Source organism: Kogia breviceps, chromosome 1 (assembly GCF_026419965.1).
Source record: "Kogia breviceps isolate mKogBre1 chromosome 1, mKogBre1 haplotype 1, whole genome shotgun sequence".
Taxonomy (NCBI): Eukaryota; Metazoa; Chordata; class Mammalia; order Artiodactyla; family Physeteridae; genus Kogia; species Kogia breviceps.
Window position 1 is genome coordinate 141,865,347 of NC_081310.1, and position 12,311 is coordinate 141,877,657.

A 12,311-nucleotide genomic window follows, 5' to 3' on the forward strand; every position below is an offset into this window, starting at 1 on the left:
TTGCACATTCAAGTTGTAGTGTGAATTATACCCTATCACCCCTATACGCTGGCATTTACTGAGAGTTAGTAAATGCCCTGTACATTTTTTTATTTAGTTCTCCTACAAACCTTGGAGGGGAGGAACCATTATAATCTCCATTTTATAGAAAAGGAAAATGAGGCTTAGAGAGGTTGAGTCATTTTCACAAGGTTATGTAGCTAGTGACATAGCTGCAAAAGAAAAGCTGATTACTCACTTAAATGTTTTAATTTAAAAATAGTTAAAATACAATTTAGGTGAATTGATTTTTGAAATTTGAAGATGTTCAAGTGGAAGACCTCTGAGTAAAACAAGCTGAGTCTGCTGGTAAAAGAGTATTTTCTTTCTAATTTGCGTTTGAGATTTTGGTTTTCAGGAACATTTAAAGAAAACTTAAGCCTAAAAGGAGTAGTCAAAATTCTGTCCGTTTTGCTGACAGTGAGGTCATAACATATGTTCACTAGAAAGACACTTTCAGTACAATTGGAAATAAAAGGCCATTGACCACTCCTCTCATGCTATGCCCATTAAGCAGCCAAAGCAGAAGTCTTCAAGGTATGGACTTTGAGTTAATCAAGTCTTGGTTTAATTCCTGTTCAACCACATAAAAGCTATGTAAGTCAGTGACCACTTTGAGCTTGTTTCCATGTTCCATGGCAACATGGCAAATCAGGATTAAATGAGGCAACATATATAACACTCTGAACACAGTGCCTGCTATATAGCTGGTGCTCAAAACTGACAATTTGCATCTGCCTATCCGTACCCCTGCTATTAAAAGTTAATCCTAATATTCTTCCATTCCCTGTAGCTTACTATATAGATAAACAATCACTTTAATTCCAGATTTTATTTCATTTTTATATTTAGCAAATGTAAATGTGCTCCTGATGAGTTAATGCCTGGGGTTATAAAGACAGAGCAAAAGAAATAATCCCCTGGGATATATTTATCAAATTTAGAAAATGCATTCGCTTACCAGCTCACTGAATTCATTATTGCCTAGGTCAAGTCTTTCCAACTGGGCCAGTTTGTGCATTGACCTATAACAGATGGAGAAAAATATTATTGTGAGGCAGTGCATGACACGTTGCTACAAAAGACATTCCATCCACCTCCCTATCAGATTTACCTGGGTGTATAGTGCACAGATTCAGGGATATTTTTTAGGGAGAAATAAGTTGCAAATATACAGTAACATATGCAAACTGCTGCCTGAAAACGTTTAGTAGCTTACCATGTTTCCAAATGCCAGTCTATGAATGGAGTTCTGACCTGGATGCTTAACAAAAATCTGGGAAGCTTGTTAAAAATCTATACCAATAGGAGGTACTGATTGGGGCTCCAAAATCCATATTTTTAAGAATCCCCACAGGTTTGGAAACCAATGGATAAACCCAATTCTTAGTAAAGCATTCTAAAATTCCACAATATGGCCACAAATTCATTATCAATCTTGTCATTTTTCACTTCCTTAAATGAAGTTCTGTTATAGAAAAACTTTTTTTCTTCTTTTATTGAGGTACAGTTGATTTATAATATTATGTAAACTTCAGATGTACAACATAGTGATTCACAATTTTTAAAGGTTATATTCCATTTATAATTATTATAAAATATTGGCTATATTCCTTGTGTTGTACTTTATATCCTTGTAGCTCATTTATTTTATACATAGTAGTTTGTACCTCTTAATCCCCTACCTCTAACTTTTGTACTCATTGTCTCCTAAACATATTGGCTTGAATGATGCTGCAGCTTTGAACAACCTTAAACCTCAGGCAAGAGTTGGTGCCAAAGATTAGACACACCTTAGCACATGCCATGTGTAATCAGCATTTACCAAACCATTCTCAAGTATAACATACAACATAAGAAAAGAGAGCATTTTTCTGATTTTCAAGTTTTTTTTATCTCCCTGCTAACCAGAATGCTGTCTCCAAGCCTTGACTATACAGAAATTCTGGAGGCATTGTTGACTCAAGTCTCAAAAAATTTTCATTCCTTCATCTTTAAAATTCATGTAGTAATTATCTCATAGGGCTTTTATGAGTAGCAAATGAAATACTACTGTAATTCAGACTCTGTCAGGCACTCAGAAATGCAAAAAATGAGTGTACTCTTTCTTCACTCAGCAACTGTTATTGAAAGATTATTATGTGCTAGACAATCTTCTGGGGTCTGGGGAATAGCACTGGATGAAAAGAAACAAAAATTCCTCCTCGAAAGTACTTTACATTCCAGTGGAGATGATAATGACAATAAATAAAACAATTAAGTAAAATAAAATAATATACTAGAAGGTTATAATTGCTATGAAGAACACTTAAGAAGATGAGGAAGATAGGAAGAATTCATATAACATGACTGCAATTTTTAATAGGGTAATCAGGTCTCACTGAGAAGAAATTTGATCCAATGCTTAAAGGAAATGAAGGAGCATCCTTGTGCCTAGACTCTGAAGCAGGGACACATTGCTTGCTTGAAGACATCCTAGGTAACCAGTGTGGTTGAAGTAGACTGAGGGACAGGAGAAGTAAGGAGATGATAACGGGGAGTTAGAAAATATGGGGTCTTATAGCCCAAGACTTTAGCTTTGATTTTGAGTAAGATGGAGGGTCACTGAAAGGTTTTGATCAAAGGTATATTGAAGTGACTTGTTTTAAAAGGATGCCTATGATTTCAGGCTTGTAGACAGCCTAAAGGGGACGAAGGTGGAAGCTGGGAGATCAGACAGGCATTTAGTGGAAAATGCCAAATGAGAGGTGATGGCAGTTTGGTCATGTTGGTGGCAGCGGAGGGGGTGAGAAGTGGTTGGATTCTGGACATATTTAAGATTAGATTCAAATGTTTTGTTGATGAAATGATTGTGGGGAGTAAGAGAAAGTAGAGTCAAATGTGATTAAAAGTGTGTTTTGGTCTGAACAACTAGAAGGATGAAGTGTAATTGACTGATGGAGAAGACAGGGTGAGCAGGGTTTCGGGTTCATCGAAAGCTTGGTTTTAAATGTTCTCACCCCTGTCCATCCCCCCTCAAATTTCCTCCCCAAAAGAAAAATATGTGAAGTGATGGATATGTTAATTAATTAGATGAGAAGAATCCTTTCATAATGTATACTTCTATTAAATCATCACAATGTACTTTAAATATCCTACAATTTTATTTATCAGTTATATCTCACCTCATAAGGTTGAAAAAAAAAGAAGTGCTAAATTTGAAATTTCTATTGTAATGCCAACTAGAGATGTCATGCAGGAAGTTATATACACAAGTCTGGAGTTCAGGGAAGAAGTCCAGGCAAAATAGATCATTTGAGCATGGTCAGCATACAGATGGTATCAAGCCTTGAGCATGTGAGATCACCAAAGGAACGAGTGTAGATGAGAATATAATAGGTCTAAGGAGACATGAGGATGAGCCAGGAAAGAAGACAGAGAAGCTACTAGGATCACAAGAGAAAAGCCAGAAGAGTGTGAAGGACTGGAAGCCAAGTAAAGACGGCGTTTCAAGTTGGAAGAAATAACAAATTGTAAGAAAAATTGATGATATACCTGAGAAATGACCACTTGATTGAACAACATGTAGATTAGTGATGACTTTGAGAAGATCAGTTTTCTGTTTTAAGCTTTTGCTAATGCTCTTTTCCTCCTGTTCAATATGCCTTTATCCATACATCTTCAATACTCTTTATTCAATAACATAAACATATTGATTTCCTACTATCTCTCAACTTTTAAGGTTATCAATATGAAAGGTGTTTTTCCTATTATCAGGTAGCTCATAATCTTGAAAGAAAATGCTTAAGACAATGGGCCATTTTTACCCAATAGACTAAATGCCATAGAAAATATATGTGTAGGATTCTAAAGAAGTGCTTTTTCAGCTTTGGGGAGTGGGAGCAAAAATTAGGAGACTCTACTGACACTTCACTTTGTAGCAGTTGATCAGGCTACAGAATCAGAAGAGATGGATGTTTTTTGGAAGTGACATCAAAGGGGGGTATTGAAAGAGATCAAAGCCCATTTAAGGAACTGCAGGTTACTAAGAATGGTAAATAAGAAATAAGAAACATAGTATGAAATAAGAAATAATATGTAGACAAGGGCCAGATCATGAGATCATCCATGTTAAACAAAGAAGTTTGAGTTTTAGCTTGAAGGCAATGGAAACTTTAAGATTTAGATAGGGAAGATATATCAAATTTTTATTTTAGAAAGATCACTTTGGCAGCTTGAGATGGTGTGGGAAATGTGGAGAAGATGTGCTAGCAAAAAGATCAAATAGAAGATTGTCCTGAAATCTATGTGGGATATAATTGTGGCCAGAAATAAGACAACGGCAGTATGGATGATATGGTGGGAGCCATGAGGGATGCATTGGTGAAGACATACTTGGTAATGATGATAGTTGGTTGGATGTGGAAGGTAAAGAAGAGAAAGGAACTGAAGCTAGTTTCTGGATTGACTAGCACTGTGGGAATGTTGCAAAGGAATAAATCTAAGGTGGAGAGAGCTGGATGTAGTGAATACTTTTTAAAATACTATAGAGAATTTGAGGTGAATGTGTGAGTTCTGTTAGGAGAAAATGTGTGTGTGTGCACCTGTGTAAGACTGAAGCTCAGGTAAAAGGTCTTGACTAGAAATAAATATTTGAAAAATAAATAAGTGATGTTTCTTGTCTACTCCACCACAGAATTATCTCTCTTTTTAAGCTCACATACTATCTGCTTTCTTTTCCATGATTTATTTGGCATTGGTCACTAACTTTCTTGAATTGTTACTTTTTTCATATATATATATATATATATGTCTCCTTTATGTTTCAAGATGCCCAGAAGGGTCTGTGTGGGACCACTAGCAGTCCAAAGATGGTTGTGAAACATTGGCCAGCATTGTAAGAACATCTGACTCACCTCTTGCCAAACCTATACCACTGAATAGGTGCTTCTAGGGGAAGGGGTGGTAGTGGTTGTGCTCCATGAAGAGAGAAGTAGATTCTCTTCTGAGCCTGGGAATACTGAGGAATGGCAGATTCTCTCAAGCTTTGTTCCTAGACCACATTGTAGTCCAACAAACAATGAACACCAAAACTTTGGGAACCAAAGTGAAGGACCAAGTGACCAAGCATGGCAATGAATGTAAAATGACCACAGGAGTAATAAAGCCACCTGCACTTGACTTGACCATGAAGCCTTAAGCAAAAAGTATTCTAGTGAGAAGCCTCATGAGCTGAAGACCAGAAGGCTTTCCACAACTTCTTGAACTCTAGGAACTCTGTAGCTTTCACTGATCTCCAAGATGCGTATCACATAAACCTGAGAATATACATTTTTTCTAGCCATGGTGGTTAAAGAGAAAGACACAATTATTTTTATTAAATGAAGACATGAGTGATGTCTTGTACTTGGGTGTCCTAAAGTAAATTTTATTAGTTCTGGGATTTCTCTCTTTTTTCTAGGCTAAATATTGGTGACCTCTTAAATCATTTCTTACATGATGGGGTTTCCAGAAACCTAAACACCCTGATCATCTTTATCAAAGCTTCTCTTCCAAACAGGATGAGATACAAACCTGGCACTTTCGTTTGTATAGATAAAGCTTTACTGGAACATCATCATGCCCATTTGTTAACATATAACCTATGGCTCTTTTGCACTGCAATGGCAGAATTGAGTAGTGAGACAGACCATATGGACCACAGAATTGGAAACATTTCTATCTCTGAAGGCCAACTGGCACTCAGAATTAAACACTGTTCTTTAGACGTGGGTTGACCAAGACAATGTATGAATGTATCTATTATGTATTATGTTTCTATTAGTGTAGTTTATTTGATTCCTTTTGTATGGGGATAGGTAGCCTCTCTGCCACCTCTAAGACTTTTTCTTTTCCCATCCTAGTTTTAGGCTACTGCTTTTGAAATCTTTGACTCATTAATTCATACGTTAAAAACTATATTTTAAGTTTATAACATAGCTTCCTACGATTCCTTTGCCAATCTTTTGAATGAGCAACAATTTTCCTTTTGTTTGCTCCGGAACAACAATGACAAAAGGCTTTCCCAGGAGGTTTTCTAAACTATTTCCTGAAGCTTATTTAAGTTCTATTGTTTAAAATATCTTTTTTTCTATTTTAATTTTATCTCATTTTATTTTCTTGATCCTAGTCTCCATTAATTACTATCACCAAAGTTTCATTCTATCATTACATTCTTACTTCCATTTTTGAGGTTACTTTCCAATATGATTTCTTACATACCTTTAAAAGTTTATACTCTTATTTCTGCTTTTTGAAAATGTCGTTCTATATTATTTCTTACATTTTACACCTTTCAAAATGACTGTCTTTACCCACAAGATTTTAGACAGTCTGTAATGCAGCCTGTTGCTTTTCTTGTTCGTGTGCTAGTTACTAAACTATAATCATTGTCAAATTGTCCAAAAATGTTCCTTTTAGATGAAATATGTAATAGGTTTTTAATTTAATTAGGACACAAACAAGTAAGGCTTTGTCAGAAAAATAAAATAGAACTCATGGTATTTTTATGTTAGTAGTGTTTGTGAGTATTCATTCATTCACTTTGTGCTTCCTTATGGCTGGTGCCATGTGGACACTGAAGTTACAAAGATTTCTGGGATGCAGGATTTCTCAACCTTGGCACTACTGACATTTTGGGCCAGTTAATTCTTTGATATAGGGGACTACTTTGCGCACTGTAGGATGTTTAGCACATCTTACATAGTCTCTACCCAGAAAGACCTATTTTTAAAATGGGAATGACCTTTCAATGAATAATTACTTCACAGAGTGATAAATGCTAGGATAAAAGTATGTATAGATTGCCATAGGAGCTCAGAAGAAGGAACATTTGACAGTTTGGTAATTATGGAAAACTTTAAGAAAAGGTGAAGTTTGAGCTGGGTTTTGGAGAACTCGCTATATGAGTCATATGTGTGAAAAGAAAGAATGAAAATACTAAAAGAGTACATCTGAAGCTGAGGTTTTTCTGTGATTATAGCTTAAGTCCACAATACTAACATGTATCCTTAAAGAATGTAAGAGATTTTGGTCCAAGGTGAAGAAATTCTAAAAACTCCCATTAGAGTTTCTTGCACGAATACCTGTCATTCTATCCTCATCGCTGGATAAGGGGACATCTGGGATGCAGCTATCTTGTGCATTGTAGGATGTTTAGCAGCATCCAAGGCCTCTTCCTACCTAATATCAGTAGTACTCTCTGCAGTTTTCACAACCAAAATGTCTCCAGACATTGTCAAATGTCTCCAGGGTAGAGGTTAGGGGGGCAAAATTACTTCTAGTTGAGATCCACTGTGTTAGAGGAATATTCCAGACTTATATCTCCTCTCCTTGCTGATTCCTTGGAGGGTGAGCCTCTCATCTCTGTTTGTTTACCTCCTTACTCTACTAGGTGGGGTCCCACGTGGCCTGTTATGCACTTCAAGCAGCCTACTTGATTATGTACTCATTTGACTGTACTCCTTTGTCCTTACAGTAAACACATGTGGGTCTGGGGTCTATCTCTATGTCCCAACACAGGAATCTAACTGGTGTGACTTCCCCTTACAAATGGCTTGAAGGCATGATCACTGCCATAGGTTAGGGAGAAAATATCAGGACTTGTTACAATTTGGATCACATTCTCTATCAGTTATGCCTACAATTGGATCATCTCCTGTCTGAACCGAATATCTTTCTGATTATTTAGATTCATTTGTGAAGTTCACCTAGTTATCTGAATGAGCAAGTTCTAATGAAATTGGTTGTATTAAATGATGTTTACCAACCTATGTTCATATTATATATGTAAAAATTGTAGAAATGTGTAAAACTTCCAGGACTGTTACATTTATCATTGTTGCTTCTCTTGCCTGTAATGTTCTAACTCATAAATCTCATAGCTGGCTTCTTTTCAACTCAGCTCATATTTTTCCTCCTCATATCGCCTTTACCCAAAATTAAATCTCCTTCTCATCTTCATGTTATATATTGCCCTGTTTCATTTTCTTCTTAACACTTACCACTGAAAATATTTAATTTAATTTTTAGGTTAATTTTATATTTTAATATTTAATACTGAAAATTAAAACTTGTTTACTTGCTAATTATTTTCCCCCTGCTAGACTGAAGCTTCATGAGAGCAAGTAAGTTGTTTATCTTACAAATAGCTTCTCAATCAGTTTGTTTAATGAAGATATTCATATGTGCATGAATGAATAACTCTTTACCAGTGAGCTGTTTGAATTCTAGAATATTTACAAAGAAAAACCACTCAATTTTTATCAGGCATCTACAGTTAATTAACAGTTGCCAAGGAGGCAGCTATAATTAATTAACAGTTGCCAAGGAGATATCCTGATAGGCCTGTTTTAATGAATATTGTAATGAATATACATTAGCTTACTTATTGTAAACTATGCATGATGATAAAGGCAGATAAGGCTGAGATTCATCCTTCCCAGGATATCTGCATCTTGTTTTAAGTTGACTTCCTGACATTTTCAATAGTAGGTTTTAAAAAATCCAAATAATAAAAAATACTAAGTGAAATATTTAGGTGAGTTTTTCATTTGTTTGGATATCTGAAATATAGCAACAAAACTTTAAATGGAGAGTAGTTTAGGGCATAGACTCTGAATTCAGACAACCTGGGTATATATCTTGATTCTACCACTCACCTAGCTGTTTGTCTTTAAACCATTTAGAACATCTTTGAACCTCAGTTTTCTCATCTGTAATATGGGAATGATAATAAGGATCCTTACATCATAAGGTTATTTTGATGATTAAAGTAGTTAATACAGGTAAATCACATAAATTGTGATTGACATATGATTGGTGTTAAGAGTTAGGTATTGGAATACTTAGAGAAGAATTTCAGAGTTGGAAATATTTTGAGAGATTATTGAGGTCAGAGTTTTTGAAGTTTTCCTAAGGACTTATAAATGTTGCATGATTTAAAAAAAATTTTCAGATGGCCAGTACATTTTGGCAAATCTTGCTTAAAAATTGTTAAATAGATTTCTTATCAGTAGGACTTCTTATAAAACATACAAATGTTCATTGTGATTATTTAACAGATTCAATTAGTTTAGACAATTTCCTGTTTATGTGACCAAAAACATTTTTCTCTTCTTTCCCACAGGACATTTCTTAGACTAGGAGAACACTGTAAATACTTTTTTGCAGATGATGAAATTGAGTTCTTGTCCATCCCAGTCAATGGAATCATGGACATACTTAGTCCATGAAAACACAGGCATATGTGTTTCCCTACAATGAATATAGGATTTAAATTTGATCGAATCATCCTCTTTTGTCTTCTTGAAACTCTGACCTGTCAGGCCCTGCATCTTAACTCCCAATATTCACTTCAGGCTCTTCTTGCATTTATGACTGTTTTGGACATGCTTCCCTGGTTTGACTTTCACATTCTCCTTTAAAGACCATGTTGATTTTTGCCATTTGGCCTTAGGCACAGCAACCTCAGGAAAAAGAAGTGCTCCCTTCTTACTAGAGGAGACTTGGTGACTTGTTCAACATCACACAGAAAGTTAATGACAGAGCTGGCACAGGATCTCTTTTCACAGCAGTGGCTAATCATCTAAACCTGGCCTGCACTGTTTGGCTTGACCATTGTTTAAATATGAATGTTTTTATGAAAAGTATATTTTCTAGAGCTCACTGTAGTCTATGCCAGGGGTCAAGAAACTTTTTCTATTAAAGACTAGACAAGAAGGGTTTCATGCTCTATAGGCCATATGGTCTCTGTCTCAACTACTCAGTGCTGTCATTGTAGTGCAAAAGTAGCCATATATGACATATTAACAAATGGATATGGCTGTGTTCCAATAAAGCTTTATTTATAAAAAAGGGGTCACCAAATTTGGACCATAAGCCGTAGCTTTCCAACCCCTGGTCTACATCAGTCCTTAAGATCTTACATCTAGACAGCTCCATGGGTTTATGATATATTTAAGTTCTTAAAACGTGATACAATAGATAAGTTAAGGACTGGAAATATTTAATATTAGGTAATTGCTACTAGATAACTATATTTATATACTATTTGAAATTCTCATTTCTTAGGGTACATGTTACTGGAATCTAGGGACATTTATTCTTAATACTGTCCTTTGGTTGCATTTATGAAAATTAAGTCCTTAATAGCATGCTATTACTTTATAGCATTTATCCAATTGCAAATCTGGTAAAAGATTCCAATTGGAGCAATGACGGGAAATAACACAATATCTTGGTGCATCTGTCACTTTGATAAAATTATACAGTCTATGATTTGCTTTTTATCAGATTCAGAGGTTTTATCTATTCAAGTGTACAATTACTTCAGAAGCCATATAAAGTTGGCAGAATCTTGTTTCTCCATAAATTCCCAGTGCAGTAACATGGGTTTGCTGACTCTCACAAGATTCTGCAAATTTTTGGCATGGGCTTATTCATTCCATCTTTTAACTTGTCTTTCAAATGTTCTCAAATACTCTCTAATTAGTGGCTATTCATGTCACAAGGATAGGAAAACTCCCCTCAGTTGCTACTGTCCGATGTTTCTCTCGTATTGGAACTTAGGGAAAGAATATACTGTCTTTCCACTTTACTTAATCCATGTCCTATGTTAAATGGATGTTTACATTTTATACTTTGGACCTACTGATTCTACCATGTTATCATGTTCTTCTCTTGTTCACAATCTTTCCTTAAATGAACCTTGTATTATACATTTTGAAATAAATCATTCCTTACAACACAAGTACTAAAGACAAGGCCCAGGAATTGATATTCTTTAAAAATGCAACTAGCGGCATACCTCATGTTGAAGAAACATAAACTTATTATCTTTACACACAAGGAAAAATTTAAAATCCATTGTCCAATAACATAATTTCTATGATAAAATGTTTTCTATAAAGATTCTCCCTTAATGGCCTACATGAGAAAAGAATTTTCAAAAAAAAAGAGTGGATATATGTATATGTATAACTGATTCACTTTGCTGTACACCTGAAACTGATACAACATTGTAAATCAACTATACTCCAATAAAAATTAAAAAAAAATTCTTCCTCGATTATTACTATATCTTAAGCCAATGTCACAGCTACAATATTTATGTACTCTCCATCATTTCAATTCAACTTTCCCCTAAGAACAGCAAAAAACGGCTAAACTGGCTTCTTGGATCTCCCAGAAGGATATGTAACCAAACTAAACATCTATTATTTGGTCAAAGAATATTGGGAAGACAATTTTTTAGAATTCTTCTAATTAAGCAATTTGTGAATGCTTCTAATTAAGATGTTTCTCCTTGCAGTATTTAAATTTTTAGAATAAATATTTAAAATATATAATTTACATCAAGCTGTCACATATTTTGAGTATTTCCTTGGGAAATATTTTTTCCTTTTAAATATTCAACATTTAAAAGTTTAAGCTGATTTCATGATGTCTTATTGGAAAAATTTTCTTTCCTATAACTATGTATCTCTAATTTAATGCATAACATGAAAAAAAGATTCTGTATGAAGAAATAAATTTACAAGTAACCTCTCAAGAATAGCTTTAGGGCTTCCCTGGTGGCGCAGTGGTTGAGAATCCGCCTGCCGATGCAGGAGACACGGGTTCGTGCCCCGGTCCGGGAAGATCCCACGTGCCGCGGAGCGGCTGGGCCCGTGAGCCATGGCCGCTAGGCCTGTGCGTCCGGAGCCTGTGCTCCGCAACGGGAGAGGCCACAGCAGTGAGAGGCCCGCATACCGCAAAAAAAAAAAAAAAAAAAAAAAAAAAAGAATAGCTTTAGTTTATATAGTAAGATAAACTTCTCCAGTGAAATAGATTAAAGTATAAAATAGAACCTTGTGAACAGCAACCAGCTGTAAGACAAATTCTGCACTACTATAATTAGATTGAGGAGAAGACTAAATTTCATTCCTCTCTCTCTAGTCTTCTTGGGTTTATGACCAGAACCAGTCATTCATTCACTCTGAATGTGAGTTTTCCCACTGGCCAAAAATTATTGTGCATTCCTAACTCATGACAGTGCAGTAAAGATAAAATTGTACTTGTAAGACTTTTTGAACTCTTTCTGGATAAATGGTGTCATATGAGCAGAAACCATGACAGTTGTCTCTGTGTATGGCCACACTTCAGGAACTGAAGCTCCTAGCTTGCACTGAAGCAGTCTAATCAAGAGGTTATGGGAAACATAATCAGCTATGAAGATGCTCATTTTCACTAGAATATGCTGCAACCTACATTAT

The 12,311-nt window shown here is 35.4% G+C and overlaps 1 protein-coding gene across 2 annotated transcripts in view; it reads right to left on the minus strand.

Annotated features, from left to right (window-relative positions):
* LRRC7 (leucine rich repeat containing 7) overlaps nucleotides 1-12,311 on the minus strand; it is a 493,673-nt gene that overhangs the window by 173,606 nt on the left and 307,756 nt on the right. For both annotated transcript variants that reach the window (XM_067005975.1, XM_067005982.1), the window contains exon 8: nucleotides 1,001-1,064. In XM_067005975.1, coding sequence (XP_066862076.1) covers nucleotides 1,001-1,064 — 64 coding nt within the window. The remainder of the gene's footprint in view (nucleotides 1-1,000; nucleotides 1,065-12,311) is intronic.